This window comes from Scyliorhinus canicula, chromosome 9 (genome assembly GCF_902713615.1).
Source record: "Scyliorhinus canicula chromosome 9, sScyCan1.1, whole genome shotgun sequence".
NCBI classification, from domain to species: Eukaryota; Metazoa; Chordata; class Chondrichthyes; order Carcharhiniformes; family Scyliorhinidae; genus Scyliorhinus; species Scyliorhinus canicula.
The window spans coordinates 68,913,164-68,932,983 of NC_052154.1; the positions used below are offsets into that span (position 1 = coordinate 68,913,164).

General features: G+C 45.8%; 2 protein-coding genes across 3 annotated transcripts in view; one reads left to right on the top strand and one right to left on the bottom strand.

The window, feature by feature from the left end:
- Positions 1-19,682, bottom strand: part of tmppe (transmembrane protein with metallophosphoesterase domain) — a 45,974-nt gene extending 26,292 nt beyond the window's left edge. The window contains exons 1-3 of one of the 2 annotated variants that reach the window (XM_038806853.1): positions 18,619-19,680; positions 11,225-11,335; positions 2,035-2,200 (exon numbers count right to left, since the gene is read on the bottom strand). In XM_038806853.1, coding sequence (XP_038662781.1) covers positions 2,035-2,200; positions 11,225-11,335; positions 18,619-19,324 — 983 coding nt within the window. In that variant the 5' untranslated portion in view covers positions 19,325-19,680. Of the gene's footprint in view, positions 1-2,034; positions 2,201-11,224; positions 11,336-18,618 lie in introns of both variants that reach the window. The other variant, XM_038806854.1, reaches the window with a different exon arrangement.
- LOC119971388 (ATPase GET3-like) lies at positions 13,002-14,201 on the top strand. Its single transcript, XM_038806855.1, has one exon. It carries the CDS (start codon positions 13,033-13,035, stop codon positions 14,062-14,064), a length of 1,032 nt encoding a protein of 343 aa, XP_038662783.1. The 5' UTR covers positions 13,002-13,032; the 3' UTR covers positions 14,065-14,201.
- Positions 19,683-19,820: the final 138 nt, after the last annotated feature.

Consider the following 19,820-nt stretch of genomic DNA (forward strand, 5'->3'; position numbering starts at 1 on the left):
ACATTCTCTCCACATACTGGGACCAGTCCTCAATAGCCGGGTCGAATGCCTCTAACCTCCCAAAAAACGGTATTTTAAAAATGGCAAGGCTTACCCTCCGAGTGCGGCAGCTGGTCTTCGCAAAATTCGTAGTTTACCTCGTCGCCACTGTAGTAATCCACGGGAGGCAGGAGTTCCGTCACCACACCAATATTTATTTACAATAACGATGTTACAGGAGCAGCTACAAACAGTGCTGCTAGCAGTCCAGTCAACTTAAGACTGACTCACAAAGCCTACACAGGTGATTATATGGGCCCCCTCAATGAGCTATCATTGAGGGAGCTCATACTCCAATTGGCCAACCAATAAAGCCAATTGGAGTTCATTACAAGACTGATGCAGACATGGGGAGAATGTGCAAACCCAACACGGGGCCGGGACCGAACCTCGGACCTCAGCATCGTGATGCAGCAGTGCTAACCATTGTGCCATCCGTTGAGGTTACCTGCTTCTACTAGATTTCTTTCTCTTAAATTATACTCATATTATTTTCAAAGTGCACACACTAAAAGTCCAGAATTCCCGGCCAAATTTAAAACTGAAATGTCCACCGTATTTTGTCATGAGAATATCACTTTAAGAAATGGTAGTCTGCTAAATTTACTGCAGTGATGTCAGAGTGTGGGTGGAGCCGAGCTCTGGCTCTGCTTTTTAGTTTCACTTTGAGAAAAGCTTGGGTGTGTCTGTGTTTTTTTTGGTTTCGTTTTAGTGCTGGAGCTGCAGCCAGCCAAAAAATGTGTAATGTTGTTCTCTCTGCCATGTAAAGACTATCTCTTGATCATTTGGTGAATTCAGAGTGATAACTGTTCTCAGTAGTGAATTTAAACCTGATGTGCTTCTGTTTAAAGTTTTTTTTAAATGTCTTATGGATGTTAAAAGGAAAGTTTTATTACTTAGAATGTTGTATTCTTTGGGGATTGTATTTGAATTGATGGTTGCTAAAATGTTCACTGTATGTTTTAAAAAGGTTAACTTGAGTTCATAGAATAAACATTGCTTTTCTTTAAAAAAACACTTTTCGATTTCTGCTGTACCATACCTGTAGAGTGTTCTCCCCATACCACAATCTATTAAAAGTCATGGGTCAGGTGAACGCCATGATACACTTTGGGGTTCTCTGAACCCTGGCCCATAACAATTTACACAGGTTTTCCTCGATTTGAAACAGCACCAAACTGCCTCTGAACTGAGCAGGAACCCCCCATGAATAGACTGGGGGCTACGGAGCCTCAACGCTAACCATACGTGTCTATGGCTGCAGCTAAAATTAAAGGCTCATCATGACTTTTGCCACTTTTCCATTTACTATTTTCACTCCAACCTGGAAAATAGCAGCACTTTAAAAAAAAAAGAGTACCCAATTCATTTTTTCCAATTAAGGGGCAATTTAGCGTGTTCAATCCACTTACCTTGCATATCTTTGGGTTGTGGGGGTGAAACCCACGCAAACACGGGGAGAATGTGCAAACTCCACACGGACAGTGACCCAGAGCCGGGATCGAACCTGGGACCTCGGCGCCGTGAGACTGCAGTGCTACCACTGCGCCACCGTGCTGCCCAAATAGCAGCACTTTTGTCTTGCCCTTTAACCAACCTCTAGGACGTTGATACTATAAACAGAACCCTGAAAGTGGTGTACTATTTTTGCAATGTTTACCTATGATTAAAAGTAGAGGTCTGAATCACACATGAATGCTTGGCTTAAATGACCAGGAAAAGAAAGTTTGCAAAGTTCCACTTTTACAAAATCTGTTGCGATTAATCTTACACAATCCTGCATTAAGATTCATTGAACAAATCACTGATTTTTGTGAAAAGGGAAAATGTTAAAAACTTCCCATTTGCTTTTTTGATAGTTCTGAGAAGGGAGGAGACTGGCTAGAATATGCCAGATGTTTGACTTTCTCAGAAAAGCTGTGGCATTCTAAGCCTTTGGACCACATTCCACAAGGGCTGAGTACACAGTGCCAAGATGGTAAATGAAGAACTTACCGTAACATCTCTGCTTCGATGTCATCAACCCCAGCCAGACAGAACCAGTCCTTGTTCTCACTGGGGCTGTAAATCTTGACGTGTTCATTGTGGAGCGGCCGGATTTTTAACGTCTGCAGATGTTTAAACCAGTTAGTGATGTCAACACTGTAATAGTCGTGGTTGCCTAGGAGTCATTCAGAAAGATGGCATGCACATTACTATTGCTTGTTTAGCTACATTTCCAACAACTGCCGCGATTAATGAGGTCAGAATGCTAGAGAGAAAAAGGAGAAAATGTCCGTCCATATTGCAAAATCTGAATGAATAACAGCAAAAGCTGGAAATTCCTAGTACCTGGCTGAAACTAAACACAGAAATCCTTGCAGCATTAGCGTCATCTAAACCTGAGGATCCCTAACCTGTTTTGATACATGTTGGTAATAAAATACATTTTTTAAAAAAAATAATCTTGAGGATCCCTGTCGAACTGGATGCACACTAAAGGTGGAAATGTTTCTTATTCATTCATAGGATGAGAACAGCACTGGCAAGGCGAGCATTTGTTGCCCATATTCAATTGTCTTCTTGAACCGCTGCTGTCCATTTGGGTGTAGGTATACCTACAGTGCTGTTAGAAAAAGAGTTCCGAGTTTTTGACACAGTAAAAGTGAAGGAACGGTGATACATTTCCAAGTCAGGATGTTACATGACAGAAGAACTTGCCGGTGGTGATGTTGCCATGTATGATAGTCAGTGAGGAGTTCTGAAAAGGTAAGTCACAGAAATATATTTCTTACTCAGTGGGGAAGAGAACACCTAGTCCTGGCTGGGACCATCCAAAGATGCCGATTCCTTTCTGGACCGGCTTTTATCTCAGGGAATTAACAAACTCCATTGTTGGGCCTCTGCCCCTCAGCGGGGATGCTCGTATTTCACACACCCCACAGGAAGATCAATCAAGTCGTCCACTGGGTCTCATGGGGGTTACAACATCTCTCCCGCAAAGTTCGCAAGTGCCCCTGATGTAGAGGCTTCCTTCTCCACTTTGCCTGCAGGTGCACCCCCGGGTCGGGGGTATGCAATATATTGGGGAACATCGATTTTATGCCAATTGTCCGGGGGGAGGGGGGCACACGCAGCAGCAACTGTTGCCTGGCAGAGCCATTGTCCCAAACCACGGCTGTTTGAGTCTCCACGCCAGACCCTTAGTCCTCCACCTCATGCATCTCTGTATCAAGGCCCCCCGGGGGGTGTTGCCCCCAGGTCCTTTCTGACGGGCAGGCTGGGCGAAAGGACGGCTCATCAGATGGGGCCGGTCCTGAACCTGGCTCCCTGCTCCGGTGTGGTCCACCTGCTTTGGCACTGTTCGCTCCACTGTTTTCACCGTGTACGATACCGGTCCAGTTCATTTCACCACAGTCCCTGGTATCCACTGGGCACTGTGTCCAAAGTTCTGGACATAAACCATGTCCCCAGGTCAAAAACCTCGGTCCTGCGTCCGTCTGCTTCGGTACTGCCTGTACAGATCCTGTCTCCATTTCCTGCCAATATCAGGGAACATCAAGCTAAGGCTGGTTCTCAGTCTCCAGCCCATCAGCAGTTTCGCCGGTGCCACCCCGGTTGTAATGTGTGACGCAGTATGGTAGTTGAACAAGAAAATGCATCAATCTCGTCTCCCTGGACCCCCTGGCCTATTTCCTCATGACCCTGTTGAACGTCTATACCGCTCGTTCTGCCAGATCACTTGAGGATGATTGGTATGGGGCGGCTGGATGTACTTCACCCCAATTGACATCATGAAATGCCCGAATTCCTTGCTATTGTCCGTGAGCAATACATCCAGGATGCCATGAGTTGAACGAGATGAAGCTCCTTGATGGTAGTCTTCAAACCGGTGGGCAACATTCGATGGATGTCTAACCATTTGGAATGGTCTTCCACTATCAGCAAGAACATCAAGCCTTGAAAGGGTCACTTTAAACTAGGGGCCAGGTCTGGAGGGATGTTGACCGGGCGGGAATCATGGGTTCAAGCCAAGAAGGATAGAGGTGGGTTTTTGGGAATGGGACGGGTGGGGACGTTAAGGAAATGAAGGATTCATCCTGGGGGGGGGGGGGATTCACGAGGATAGAGGAGCTGAGACAGAAGTATGGGTTGGCGCAGGGGCAAGGGTTTAGTTACATGCAGGTTCAGGTCTTTGCAAGAAAGGTTTTCCCGACCAACCCGATATAGCTGGCCTCCCAGTTGCTGGAGGCGGTGCTGTCCGCAGGGGGAGTTGGAGAGAGGGACCGTTTCGGCAATCTGCAGGAGGATCCTGGAGGAGGATATGGAGGGGTTTAAGGCGAAGTGGGAGGAGCTGGGGGGGCACGGGAAGAGGGACTGTGGTGTGAGGTGCTACGGAGGGTGGATGCCTCAACTTTGTGTGCGAGGTGGGGGCTGAAAGAGCTGAAGGTAGTGTACAGGGTGCACCTCACAAAATCAAGGATGAGCCAGCTGTTCAAGGGGAAGCATAAAAACATAATAAGAACTAGGAGCAGGAGTAAGCCATCTGGCCCCTTGAGCCTGCTCCGCCATTCAATGAGATCATGGCTGATATTTTGTGGACTCAGCTCCACTTTCCAGCCCGAACACCATAACCCTTAATCCCTTTATTTTTCAAAAAAACTATCTATCTTTACCTTAAAAACATTTAATGAAGGAGCCTCAACTGCTTCACTGGGCAAGGAATTCCATAGATTCACAACCCTTTGGGTGAAGAAGTTCCTCCCAAGCTCAGTCCTAAATTGGGCAGCACGGTAGCATTGTGGATGGCACAATCGCTTCACAGCTCCAGGGTCCCAGGTTCGATTCCGGCTTGGGTCACTGTCTGTGCGGAGTCTGCACATCCTCCCCGTGTGTGCGTGGGTTTCCTCCGGGTGCTCCGGTTTCCTCCCACAGTCCAAAGATGTGCAGGTTAGGTGGATTGGCCATGATAAATTGCCCTTAGTGTTGGGTGAGGTTGCTGGGTTATGGGGATGGGGTGGAGGTGTTGACCTTGGGTAGGGTGCTCTTTACAAGAGCTGGTGCCAACTCGATGGGCCGAATGGCCTCCTTCTGCACTGTAAAATCTATGAAATCTAAATCTACTTCCCCTTATTTTGAGGCTGTGCCCCCTAGTTCTGCTTTCACCCACCAGTCGAAACAACCTGCCCGCATCTATCCTATCTATTTCCTTCATAATTTTATATGTTTCTATAATTCCAACGAGTACAATCCCAGTCTTCTCAACCTCTCCTCGTAATCCAACCCCTTCAGCTCTGGGATTAACCTAGTGAATCTCCTCTACACACCCGTCCTTTCTCAGGTAAGGAGACCAAAACTGAACACAATACTCCAGGTGTGGCCTCACTAACACCTTATACAATTGCAGCATAACCAACCGAGTCTTCAACTCTATCTCTCTAGCAATGAAGGACAAAACTCCATTTGCCTTCTTAATCACTTGTTGCACCTGTAAACTAACATTTTGGGACTCATGCACTAGCACACCCAGGTCTCTCTGCACAGCAGCACGTTTTAATATTTTGCCATTTAAATAATAATCCCTTTTGTTGTTATTCCTACCAAAATGGATAACCTCACATTTGTCAACATTGTATTCCATCTGCCAGACCCTAGCGCATTCACGTAACCTATCCAAATCCCTCTGCAGACTTCCGGTATCCTCTGCACTTTTTGCTTTACCACTCATCTTAGTGTCGTCTGCAAACTTGGACATATTGCACTTGGTCCCCAACTCCAAATCATCTGTGTAAATTGTGAACAATTGGGGGCCCAACACTGATCCCTGAGGGACACTACTAGCTACTGATTGCCAACCAGAGTCACACCCATTAATCCCCACTAATTAATTTGCTTTCTATTAATTAACCAATCCTCTATCCATGCTACTTTACCCTTAATGCCATGCATCTTTATCTTATGCAGCAACCTTTTGTGTGGAACCTTGTCAAAAGCTTTCTGGAAATCCAGATATACCACATCCATTGGCTCCCCCTTATCTACCGCGCTAGTAATGTCCTCAAAAAATTCCAATAAATTAGTTAGGCACAACCTGCCCTTTATGAACCCATGCTGCATCTGCCCAATGGGACAATTTCCATCCAGATGCCTCACTATTTTTTCCGTGATGATAGATTCCAGCATCTTCCCTACTACCAAAGTTAAGCTAACTGGCCTATAATTACCCGCTTTCTGTCTACCTCCTTTTTTAAACAGTGGTGTCACGTTTGCTAATTTCCAATCCGCCGGGACCACCCCAGATTCTAATGAATTTTGGTAAATTATCACGAGTGCATTTGCAATTTCCCCAGCCATCTCTTTTAGCACTCTGGGATGCATTCCATCAGGGCCAGGAGACTTGTCTACCTTTAGCCCCATAAGCTTACCCACCTTTAGCCCCATAAACTTGCCCATCACTACCTCCTTAGTGATAACAATCATCTCAAGGTCCTACCTGTCGTAGCCTCATTTCCACCAATCACTGGCATGTTATTTGTGCCTTCCACTGTGAAGACCGACCCAAATAACCTTTTCAGTTCCTCAGCCATTTCCTCATCTCCCATTATTAAATCTCCCTTCTCATCCTCTAAAGGACCAATATTTACCTTAGCCACTCTTTTTTATTTTCTATATTTCTGGAAACTTTTAGTATCTGTTTTTATATTCTGAGCAAGTTTACTCTCATAATCTATCTTACTCTTCTTTATAGCTTTTTTAGTAGCTTTCTGTTGTCCCCTGAAGATTTCCCAGTCCTCTAGTCTCCCACTAACCGTTGCCACTTTGTATGCTTTTTCCTTCAATTTGATACTCTCCCTTATTTCCTTCGATATCCACGGTCGATTTTCCCTCTTTCTACCATCCTTCCTTTTTGTTGGTATAAACCTTTGCTGAGCACTGAAAAATCGTTTGGAAGGTTCTCCACTGTTCCTCAACTGTTTCACCATAAAGTATTTGCTCCCAGTCTGCCTTAGTTAGCTCTTCTCTCATCCCATTATAATCTCCTTCGTTTAAGCACAAAACACTAGAATTTGATTTCACCTTCTCACCCTCCATCTGTATTTTAAATTCCACCACATTGTGCTCGCTCCTTCCGAGAGGATCCCTAACTATGAGATCATTAATCAATCCAGTCTCATCACATAGGACCAGATCAAGGACCGCCTGTTCCCTCGTAGGTTCCATTACATACTGTTCTAGGAAACTATCGCGGACACATTCTATAAACTCCTCAAGGCTGCCTTGACCAACCTGGTTAAACCAATCGAAGTGTAGGTTAAAATCCCCACAATAACTGCTGTACCATTTCTACATGCATCCGTTATTTCTTTGTGTATTGCCTGCCCCATCATAATGTTACTATTTGGTGGCCTATAGACTACTCCTATCAGTAACTTTTTCGCCTTGCTATTCCTGATTTCCACCCAAATGGATTCAACCTTATCCTCCATAGCACCGATGTCATCCCTTACTATTGCCCGGATGTCGTCCTTAAATAACAGAGCTACACCACCTCCCTTACCATCCACTCTGTCCTTCTGTATAGTTTGATACCCTTGGATATTTAACTCCCAGTTGTGACCGTCCTTTAACTATGTTTCAGTAATGGCCACTAAATCATAGTCATTCATGATGATTTGCACCATCAACTCATTTACCTTATTCTGAATACTACAAGCATTCAGGTAAAGTATACTTATGTTGGCTTTTATACCTCTGTTTTGAATCTTAACACCTTGACCAGTAACCTCTCCTAAGTTATTTTTCCTCTTAACTTTTCTCCTAATTTTCCTTGTCGGGGCAGCACGGTGGCCTAGTGGTTAGCACAACCGCCTCACGGCGCTGAGGTCCCAGGTTCGATCCCGGCTCTGGGTCACTGTCCGTGTGGAGTTTGCACATTCTCCCCGTGTCTGCGTGGGTTTCGCCCCCACAACCCAAAAATGTGCAGAGTAGGTGGTTTGGCCACGCTAAATTGCCCCTTAATTGGAAAAAATAATTGGCTAATCTAAATTTATAAAAAAAAAAGTTTAAAAAAAAAAAAAAAAATTTTCCTTGTCGTTGAACCCATATCTTCATGTAACAACCTGCCGCGTCACTTTCCATTGATGTTTTTACTTCCCGTTTTATTCTTTTTAGTATTACTGGGCCTATTCACTGAACTCCCCTCAGTGACTGTACCTTGTACTGTCGCCCTTTTTCATTTTTGACTATGGCTTCTCTGCCTTACACTTTCCCCCTTACTGCCTTTTTTTCTGTCCCTGTTTTACTACCTTCCGACTTCCTGCATCGGTTCCCATCCCCCTGCCACATTAGTTTAAACCCTCCACAACAGTTCTAGCAAATAGCCCCCCTAGGACATCAGTTCCAGTCCTGCCCAGGTGTAACCCATCCAGTTTGTACAGGAACACCTCCCCCAGAAGCAGTCCCAATGCCCCAGGAATCTGAAACCCTTCCCCTGACACTATCCCTTCAGCCACGTATTCATCCTATATATCCATGTCTATGAGCGGTGTGGGAGGGACCCTGCAAACCATGTTCATATGTTTTGGTCCTGCCCGAAGCTGGATAGATTTTGGAGGGCGCTGTTCAGTACAATATTGGGGGTTTTGCATGTGGATGTGGAGCCCGGTCCCCTAGAAGCCATATTCGGGGTATTGGAATGGCCTGAGTTGCAGGCGGGGGCAGATGTCTTTGTCTTCGCCTCACTGATCGCTCGTAGGCGGGTCTTGTTGGGGTGGAGGTCAGCTTCTCCACCCTGTGCCTCAGTGTGGCGGGAGGATCTGCTGGTGTTTTTGACCCCGGGAAGGTGAAGATCGAACTGAGGGAGGTTCTACACAACTGTTGGGGTTTGTTCATCATACACTTTCAGGATTTGGTTACCGTTGATTATTAATGGGGGGGGGGGGGGGGGGGATTGGGGTCTTCTCGTTGTTTGGGTGGGATTGTTTTTGTTTTGCTGGGGCTGTTTTGCCTTTTGTATGGCGAAAGTGGCGAAAATTTGTCGAATAAAAATACTTTTTTAAAAAACACTAACAGATCCAGTGAAGTCCAGGGTCGGCCCGGCCATCCCCATGGGTGGAGGGGCGCGACTGGTGGGAGCTTCTGATGTTTCTGACATGTGGTGCATTGCTGGGCCAACCGCTCGATGTCGCCATCAATACTTGGCCATCATAGGGCGGCATGTGACGCATTGGTTAGCACTGGGACTGCGGCGCTAAGGACCCGGGTTGGAATCCCGGCCCTAGGTCACTGTCCGTGTGGCGTTTATGCGTTGTCCCCATGTCGGTGTGGGTTTCACCCCCACAACCCAAAGATGTGCAGGTTAGGTGGATTGGCCACACTAAATTGCCCCTTAATTGGAAAAATAATAATTGGGTACTCTAAATTTACCCCAGAACTGCTGGACTCCCTTCTCTACACTCTCCTGTAAGAGGGAGATCTCAATGGCCCTTTTTAGGTCCAAAGACAGTTCAGCCAGCAAATTTTGCTGGGTCATCATTTTGGTAACTCTGCACACAAGGTGATCCTGTAGCATCTCTAGTAGAGATGGTCCATAATCGCAGTGCCTAGCCAGTTTTCATAAGTGTGCTAAAAACTCAGTAACAGGCTAGGTTCTCTCGGCCGTACTGAACTGGTACCTTTGAGCAATGGCCGATAGTTTGGGGTCATAGTGGTTCCCCATGGGCACCACCAATTCGTCAAACGTCTTGGAGTCTGGGGCCGCATTGGTGAAGAGCGCATCTAGTCCCAGCCGGGACCATTTGAAGATGCCAGCTCACTTCTAGGCCAGCTTTTATCTCGGGGAAATAATGAGCCCCACGGTTGGGCCTCTGCCCCTCAGCGGGGGAGCTCGTATTCCATGAGGCCCACGTGGAGATCAATCGGGTCATCCCCATGGATCTCGTGGGGGTTACAACTCTATGCATCTGTTGTCCCTATCCTTCTAGGTTTGGGGGGGGGGGGGGGGTGGGGGGGGGGGGGGCTCGTCGTCAGTTTGGAAGGCATTGTCGTCGGAGCCTTGTTGAGTTGCTTCAGTGCATCTTGTAGATAGTAAGCACTGCTGCCACAAGTGGGGTGCAAATATTTAAGGTAATGGATGGGGTGCTGATGAAGTGGGCTGCTTTGTCTTGGATAGTGTTGAGCTTTTCAGTGATATTGGACTGTAATTCATCACAGCAAGTGGAGGGTATTCCATCACACTCTTGACTTGAGCCTTGTAGACAGTGGACAGTTGGGGAGTCAGGAAGCAAATTACTGGTCATAGGATTCTCAATCTTTGTCCTGCTTGTGTCCACAGTACTTGTGTATGGCTGGTCCAGTCCGGGACCAGATTCTGATCAAGGTTAGCCTCCAAGATGTTGATGATAGGGGATTCAGTGATAGGAATACCATTAAACATCATGGGGAGATAGATGATCATTGTGTTCAAGACTGAGGAATACTGATTCATCAGCTGAGGGAGTGCATTAGGGGGCAATTAATCAACAAGGGGTTTTGTTGCCCTTGTTTGGCCTAATGCCACGAGATTTGTTCAGGGGTCCATGGGTCATTCCTTCCCAACTGTATACCTCTTTACTGCCACCTCTGCTGGGTCTGACCTGAAGATGGGACAGGCTATACATACAGATGGATGGTCATCAAGAGATCTGGGACATTGGATTTAAGGTATGATTTGGTGAGAATGGCTATGCAGGCTGTTGCTTGACTAGTCGGTGAGCAGCTCTCCCAAATTTGGCACATGTCCCCAGATGTTAGTGAGGAGGACTTTACACGGTCGACTGAGCATGGGTGGTTGGTCAATTATATTCTTTTTCAACTTTTCTGCAGAACGGTTTGGTATTTTGTCTGTATCTGTATTTGCCATGCACATCTTGTTTTAACACATATTCAACACACTTGTATAAAAAAATATGCTTTACAAATTACTCACCGTGTTTGGCGAGTGATAATTTTTCTAGTTAAAGTAGTTTGTTTTGTTTCACCCTTAGACTCAGGGAAAATTCTGCCTTCCCAGACTAACTGGTTTTGCAAATTTTCATCTTGCATACTGTTCCATTGAAAATTATAATCCAAATGCTTATTTCCTCCAATTCCCAATGATTCATTTTTATCAAGTACACATATGCATGGTTACAATAGTTATCACTTGTTAAATAATGGGAAGTTTTACCTGTAACAAAGTATGTCCCTAATTTTGGTGTCAGCAGTCGCAGTGGCTCCGTGGCTTTTCGGAGGTTGACTACCTGAGAGTCTGTGAGGTCACCAACAATCACAATGATATCTGAAAATCACGCAGTTATTTAGATTACCGTTGCTTTTTCCAAAATGTAAAATCAATCTCAATTATAGCTAATTACAAAAAGTTGTCAGCGAAATGACAACACTGTCATTATTTTTTTGTTTTACTTTACTTCCCAGCAATAAATCCAACAATAAAACTGACTAGTCAGCCCAGCCAGTTCATGACAACAACTACCTATTCACCTTGAGGAACTGGCCCGAATCACAGTTGCCCACCTTGTCCCATATCCTTTCACTCGCTGATCCAATCTAATGCTCAATGTCGACACAGCTTCTGTCTCAACCACTAGCACTAGAAGTGAATTCCAGATCCTCACAACTCACTGTGCAAAGAAATTTATCCTTAATTTTTATCTGAATCAGAGTGGAACTGTGTCACACCAGCCAGGGTAGTCTCGTATTGACCCCAGATGCATCCAAGTTGATCTCAACTTGGGTCAGAAAAGAGGCAGCACAATTGGCAGCAGGGTACCGGAACAACGGAGGAAGGCAAAAAGCAAAATCAAGATAAGTAACATTTGCACCACACAAGTGCCAGGCATTGACCATCTCCCATAAGAAAGAATCGAACCATCACCCCATGACATTCAATAGCATTGCCATCACTGAATCCCCCACTATCAACATCCTGGGGGTTACCATTGACCAGAAACTGAACTGGACCATCCATATAAATACTGTGGCTACCAGAGCAGGTCGGACGCCAGGAATCCTATGATGAGAAACTCAAATGACACCGCAAAGCCTGTCCACCACCTGCAAGGCATACGTGCGATGGAATAATTGCCTGGATGAGTGCAGCTCCAACCCCACTCAAGAAGCTTAACACCATCCAAGACAAGGCAACCTGCTTGATTGGCCCCCCTTCCACAATTATCCACTCCCTCCATCCCCGATGCACAGTATCAGCAGTGTGTACCATCTACAAGATACACTGCAGGAACTCACCAAGGCTCCTTCGGCAGCACCTTCCAACCCACGACTGCCACCATCTATAGAAGGACAAGGCCAGCAGATACATAAGAACAGCACCACCTGGAAGTTCCCTCCAAGTCATTCACCATAATTCATTGTCTTTCCTTCACTGTCACTGTCAAAATCCTGGAACTCCCTCCCTAATAGCACAGTGAGTGCACCTATACCACATGGACTGCAGCAGTTCAAGAAGGCAGCTCATCACCACCTTCAAGAGCAATTAGGGATGGGCAGAAAAATGTTGGCCGAGACAACAAAGCCCACATCTCGTAGGCGAGGACAGAATTAATTTGGTTTCTGATATGCCTGCACACAAGGACATTCCTGCCACTTCCTCTGCAGTGACACCCCTCCGATAAGCCCTGAAAATGGCCTACTCCCCAGCTTGGGTTACATGCCTAAACTACAACTCAACTCGTATCCCTCAGCCAGGTGGACTGTAAGTGTTGGTCAAGACATAGAACAGTGGCGGCGGCGGCGCTGCCGGGAGCTGAAGTGAAGTCCGCCCGGCTGCACCCTCGGAGCCGGAAGCCCGATGTTTCAGAGCCGCCCTGTGCTGCTTTCTTTCTTGTTTTCTCCTCCTCCCCGCGGATGTCGAGCGATCGATAGATAAATAAATAAATAAATATAAAGTTCCACCCTTAACCCCACTGGGGGGGGGGGGGGGGGGGGGGGGGGTGGATCACGTGATTGTGTCGGCAGATGGCGGCGGCGGCCATGGACGAGGAGTTCGAGGATGCCATTGACATGGAGCCCCTGGAGCCCACCCTGACCAACATCATCGAACAGAGGTCCCACAAGTGGATCTTTATGGGTGGGAAAGGTGGGGTGAGTAAAACCACCTGCAGCTGCAGCTTGGCTGTGCAGTTAGCGGAGGTTCACGAGAGCGTGTTGATCATTTCCACAGATCCTGCCCATAACATCTCAGATGCGTTCGATCAGAAATTCTCCAAAGTACCAACAAAAGTGAAAGGCTACGACAATCTGTTTGCTATGGAAATTGATCCGAGTTTGGGAGTCTCCGAGTTACCCGATGAATTTTTTGAGGAAGACAATATGTTGAGCATGGGTAAGAAGATGATGCAAGAGGCGATGAGTGCGTTCCCAGGCATCGATGAAGCTATGAGCTACGCTGAGGTCATGAAGCTGGTGAAAGGCATGAATTTCTCGGTGGTGGTGTTTGACACGGCACCAACCGGGCACACACTACGACTCCTGAACTTTTCAACTATAGTTGAGAGGGGACTTGGGAGACTAATGCAGATTAAGAACCAAATCAGCCCTTTTATCTCCCAGATGTGTAGTATGTTTGGACTCAGAGACATGAATGCAGATCAACTTGCGTCGAAGCTAGAGGAGGCCTTGCCCGTCATTCGTTCAATCAGCGAGCAGTTTAAAGACCCGGAGCAGACCACATTCATCTGTGTATGCATTGCAGAGTTTCTGTCCTTGTACGAGACAGAACGACTAATTCAAGAGTTGGCCAAGTGTAAAATCGACAGCCACAACATCATTGTAAACCAACTGGTGTTTCAAGATCCTGGGGAGAAACCATGTAGGATGTGCGAAGCCCGACACAAAATCCAATCAAAATATCTAGACCAGATGGAGGATCTGTATGAAGATTTTCACATAGTGAAGCTCCCACTGTTACCTCACAAAGTCAGGGGCACCGACAAAGTCAACACCTTCTCCAAGCTCCTGCTTGAGCCTTACAAGCCACCCAGTAAATGAACAGACTTCCCTCATTCCGTTTTGAGACTGGCACAGAGAAATGTGACACTTGTAATTTATTAACACTACGTTTATAGGAAGGAGCATGGGAAGTGCAATACGTGGATGTTATTTATTGTTCTGGCCAGATTTTTTTTTGGTTATTAGTAATTTCAAGGAGGTGATTTTGCATTGCCTAAATGTGATCTCGGAACAGGTTGTGTCAAAATCCGGGGTTGTAGAGTGAGGCATTGGAGATTTGAAGCTTTATTCTGTGATTGATGACTTTAAAGGACCACCAACCCCTTTCCACTGTTGCTGTACTGGAGGATATGACCTCAGTGTTGTGAAACTAGCCCATTAAACAGTTTGACACAGAAAAAAAAGACATAGAACAGCAAACACCAGTGGCCATGATGAAGAAAGATGAAACATGGCACCCTATGTCCTATGAAGCATATATTTCAAGCATTTACCAAAAGAGAAAATGCTGGAAAATTTCTGCAGGTCTGGCAGGATCTGTAGGGAGAGAAAAGAGCTAACGTTTCGAGTCCAGATTACCCTTTGTCAAAAGAGTCTCCCCTATCAAACCGCTTCAGAATCTTGTACGTTTCATTGAGATCACGTCTCATACTTCTAAAATTTAGTCTAGAAATACAGACCCAATTTACTCAGCCTCTCATCATAGGAGAACCCTCTCATCTCAGGAAGCAATCTTAAGAACCTTTGTTGTACAGCATCTAATACTAGTACATCCTATCTCAAATCTGAAGACCAAATCTGCACACAGTACCCCAGGTGTGGTTTCATCAAAGCCCTGTACAATTGTAGCAAGACTCCCTTATTCTTTACTCCAATTCGCTTACAACAAAGGCTAACATACCATTTGTCTTCCTAATTGTTCACTGTACCTGCATGCTAACTTTTTGCATTCCTTGGTCAAGTACATTCAAGTCTTTTTGAATATCAACATTTAGAATTTTTACACCTTTTAAAAAGACTCTTCTTTTCTATTCTTCAACCAAATTGAATTACCTCACATTTCTACACATTATACACCACTTGCCACCTTCACTTAACCTGTCTATATCACTGTGTATTCTCCTCTCGCCTTACATTCCCACACAGCTTTGTATCATCAGCAAACCTGGATACATTATTCTCGGTTTCTTCATCTAACCAATTAATATAAATTGTAAATAGCTGAGGCCCCAGCACTGACGCTTGCAGCGTTCTACTAGTTATCACCTGCCAACTTGAAAATGCCACAATTATCGCTACTCTTTGCTTTATAACATTAACCAAACCACTGTATGTACTAATATTTGATCCCCAACTCCATGAACCCTTATCTTGCATATTAACTTTTTTATGTGGCACCTTACCAAATGACTTTTGGAAATCCAAATACAGTGCATCGGCTGGTTCCCCTTTACCTACAAAAAACCCTAAGGAATTTAACAAACATGATTTCCCTTTCATAACGCCATGTTGATTTTGTCTGATTGTGCTTTGATTTTATGAATGCATTGTTAAGATCTCCTTTCTAATAGATTCCAGCATTTTCCCAATGATTGATGTTGGCTAACTGGTCTGTGATCCCCAGTTTTCTCTCTCCCTCCTTTCTTGAATAGTAATGTTGCATTTGCTAACTTCCAATCTGCTGGGACATTTCCAGAATGCATCCACTATCTCTTGCAAAACCCTCAGATATAGGCCATCAGGTATGTGATTTGTTGGTTTTTAGACCCTGAAGTTTCTCCAAAATTCTTCCCTCAGCTGACATTAATTATCTTTATTAGCCCCTTGGTTACCCTGAATGGCTAATTTAGTTCCTTCCACTGTGAAAAGAGACATAGGGCACAATTCTCCCAAAAGATTTCTAAGTTAATTTGTTGCAAGTTTTTCAGGGAGTTTCCTGCCGGCTCTGCTGGTGCGTTCCCCACCACTATTGAATGGCATTTAGTCACTTTTTGGGTCCCGAGGAGTTTCTCACCAGTTTAGCCCACACTTCAAATTTTTTTTAGCACTGGGGCGCTGAACTGAGATTGGGCTGGCATTTTGAAAGGGTGCCCTGATCTCTAACTGAGTTTGTGGATCCCCCCACACACATGGGACACTACGTCTCACCCCGTAAGTGAGGACACCCCACTCTGGGATCCGTGGGGGTTCCCCCTCATCAGGCCGACCCCCAAGTCCCCTTACAGCACCCCTCCCTTCTAGGACCCCCCCCCCCCCCACCATCTCCCAGAGACCACTACTTACCTGCCCTGCATTCCCATGTCCTTCAAACACCCCCTCCACACTAATTTAATGGACATCCCCCCCCCCCCCCCGACCCTTGGCTGTGCCACCCTGGCACTTGCGCACCCTTGCACTGCCCTGCTGGCACACAGGCAGTACTCCGGCTGCTTGGCAGTGTCATCCTGGCAGCGCTTGGGTGGCAGTCCCATGGTGCAAGTTGGGCAGTGCCAAGGTTCCCACATTCCAAGAGGAGGGCCAAGAGGGTCACCTTGCCCTTACCTGACTACCCAGGGGTCTCCAATAGCCCGAGAGACCCCCCTCACCCACCCACCCCTGGTGCCGTTCCATCTGGTCCACATTTTGTGTGGACCAGCAGAAATCGGCGCCTAGCTGCTGCCTCCCTGGGGAGGCTGAAGAATCGAGGGAGGCCGGTGGATCCCGTGTATATAGGTCGTAAGTAGGTTTAAGATCTATGTCCACGAGCGTCATTTGGTCCACTTGGGGCAGGGTTCTGACTCCAACATCTCACGGGATTCCGGAGAATCTCACGAGTCACGGAGCCTGTCAGGAGGCCCACAGCAGGGCTTTCCCTGAGATTCTCCGCCCGCCTTGCGCTCTCTCTTGAGCACAACGCGGCCGGAGAATCACGCCAATAAACATTGGTTCAATGTCTATCATTTCCCATAATCATTTATTTGGTTCCTAGCTCTAAAGAACCAATGTTTACTTTGGTTATTCTCCTTTCGATATGCTCGTAACAAACTCTTACAATTTGTTTTAATATTCCTGACACTTTTTTCTCATTCTATTTTTAATTCCCTTTTTATCAATTTTTTGCCACCTATTGCTGGTTCCAAAAATTCTTCCAATCCTCAAGCTTAATACTATTAATTGCAACATTCAAAACCTCTCCTTTTAATACAATACTATCCTTAACTTCCCCAGTAAGATCTGTGGCTTTCTCACTGAACTTTTGTTTATCAGCGGATGTTATTTTAGTTGAACATTTTGAATTATTTCTTTAAATGTTTCCTACTGTTTATTTGCCGCCTTTTCCCCCCTCAAACCCATGTAATTTGTTTGGTTTAAGAATCTTCTTTGGGGGTGGCAAACGTTGCTCTCAAACTTAACATGGAATTCAAATATATTGTGTCCATCCTCCCACCCCACAAAGGATATTGTACTGTGATGTCACTAATTAAATGTGCCTCATGGTACAATACTAGCTTTATCCCCAGTTGGTTCCATGAGAACATAAAAAAATAAAGACAGAAGTAGGCCAGTGTATTGTTCCAGGGAATTGTCATGAAAGCATTCTACAATCTCATGTTCCAGATTTGATTTGTCCAGACTTTGTGAAGGTTAAAAGCCTTTCAATTGCTGCATTGCCTTGGACACATGCTCCAATAATTTCTTACTTATGCACTGTCCAACTGTATAACTACTATACAAAGCTATGCCGAACAGCGCTTTCTAACCCTTTTTGTTCTAAATTTCCATCCATGCTGATGTTTCCTCCTGATCTTCTGAGGCAAGATCCTTTCTTACTGCTGTCCTTATATCATCCTTTATTATCAGGGTGGCTACTCCTTAGTTTCCATTTAGCCTGTATTTTCAAAATTTTTTAAATTTCCCATCCTTGGTTACCTTGTAACAATGTCTTTTTATTGGTGACAACATCAAAACCATTTACTTCTATTTGTCTATCTTCTGAATGCCTTGTGCATTCAGAAAAAGGGGAGCTTTGAATTAAATTTTATTTTTAAACTATTATTCTTTGAATGGACCTTATTCGCTGATGCACTATGATTGTTGAAAACACTCTGTCCTTCCCTGTTCCGCTGTTCTTTACACTGCTCTATTATTTTGACTTTTCTCTTTCGATTTTGAAATCTCCCTTCTTCCCCAGCTTTTTACTCCAAAGCTCCACCAGCAACACTTGTTACTGTATACAATTTGCCAAGACACTGGCCACAGCCCATTTATATGGACCCCATTCCAATGGAATTGATCTCTTGCTACACAGTGCCCCTAAAATCTAAATCACTTCACCCCACACCACCCTTTGAGCCACATGTTTAATTCACTAATCTGCTTGACCCAATGCCAATTAACAAATGTTGCTCAGGTAATGATCCAGGGTTGATCACATTTGAGATTCTGCATTTTAATTTGAACCCTAGCTCCTCAAACATTCTCAGAACGTGAAATCATGCTAACTATAAACAATGTGGATGGAAATCAGGAACAAAAAAGGGGTTTATTTCAAGTCTCCATTCTTATTGAAAATTAAGTCGTTTAAGTGACTCCAGTCACTTTTATGCAGCATACCTGGATTTAGTTCATTAACCATCTTTACAACCATTTCAAGTTTGGTCCTTCCTACTGTCGGCCCTAAATGAATGTCAGCCAATAAAACCATCCTCAAATTGTGGAATGACTGAGGTAGCTTGTGTACAGGTATTTCCACCTGTTTGACGAGAGGAGGCTGGCGTGCATTGTGAAGCCCCATAACAGTGCAGGCAATGGTGAACAGGAAGACCAGAAGCAACTTGACCACATTCCGACTGTGGCTAGGGGCAACCCAGCCAAATGGCACCAGCTTATGGCAATGTTCCAGGAGCCCTAAAACAAGGAGGCCGAAAATGAGGAAAATGTACATCCCCAGGCAGGTGTAGGAGACCAGGGAGAAGACATGAGGCTCCTCTGACACCAGCGTCAGCAGGGTGAAGAAGCTGGAATGAGCAAGAAGGAGAAAAATCGAGACGGTGACCTTCCAGGCGGCGAAACAGCGGGAGCCACTGCAGGGATGTGGGCAGGAGGTCTGCAGGCTGGACACGGTCCTTTTCCAGATGTACCTAGAGCCGATTGACACGAGGCAGTTGGCGAAGAGCAGAAACTGCACACGGAATAACTTCACCAGGGTCTGTTGAGCAAAGTAGTCCCCCAAGCTTCTGGAAATGGCCATGGAGCCCAGCACGGCAGCAGCTGCCAAAGAGACCCGGACCTCCCAGGACAGTCTGCCCAAAGACAACATCTTCCAATCCCCAACATGCACCCACTTTTTCCTCTTTCAAGTCTTCCTGGGGTGGGTGAGGCTTGCGTGCATATGCGCAAGGGGAATTTTTTATTGGACCGGGGCTAAATCCAGCGCAGGCCGTTTGCTTCACAGGCCTGCATTTACGCAGCGCCACTCACCACTCACGTACTTGAGAGGGAGGGGCGGGACTTGTGCAGCCAATGGCGCGGCCCGTGGCCACCCCAAGTGGCAATCCCCGGGGAACGTTCCATTGGAACTTGGGTCTGGGGATTCCACGTTCCAAAAGGTCGCGCGCCTCTGTTCCAATTGCCCCGAAGCCGCCCCATGTCCAACTCAATTCCAGTCTGCAAACCAGCAACCAGCGCAGATCAGAGAAGCTCGCTGGACATTTGGGGTAACAGACACTGGCCCCTTATAAAGGACTAATAAAACTTAAGCACGCACGTCGTAGAGGGAAGTCGTGTAATTTGTATAACGGCTCGGGTTTGATTTT

Coding starts and splice junctions, on each gene's coding strand:
- LOC119971388 (XM_038806855.1), top strand. CDS start 13,033: ATGGCGGCGGCGGCCATGGACGAGGAGTTCGAGGATGCCATTGACATG.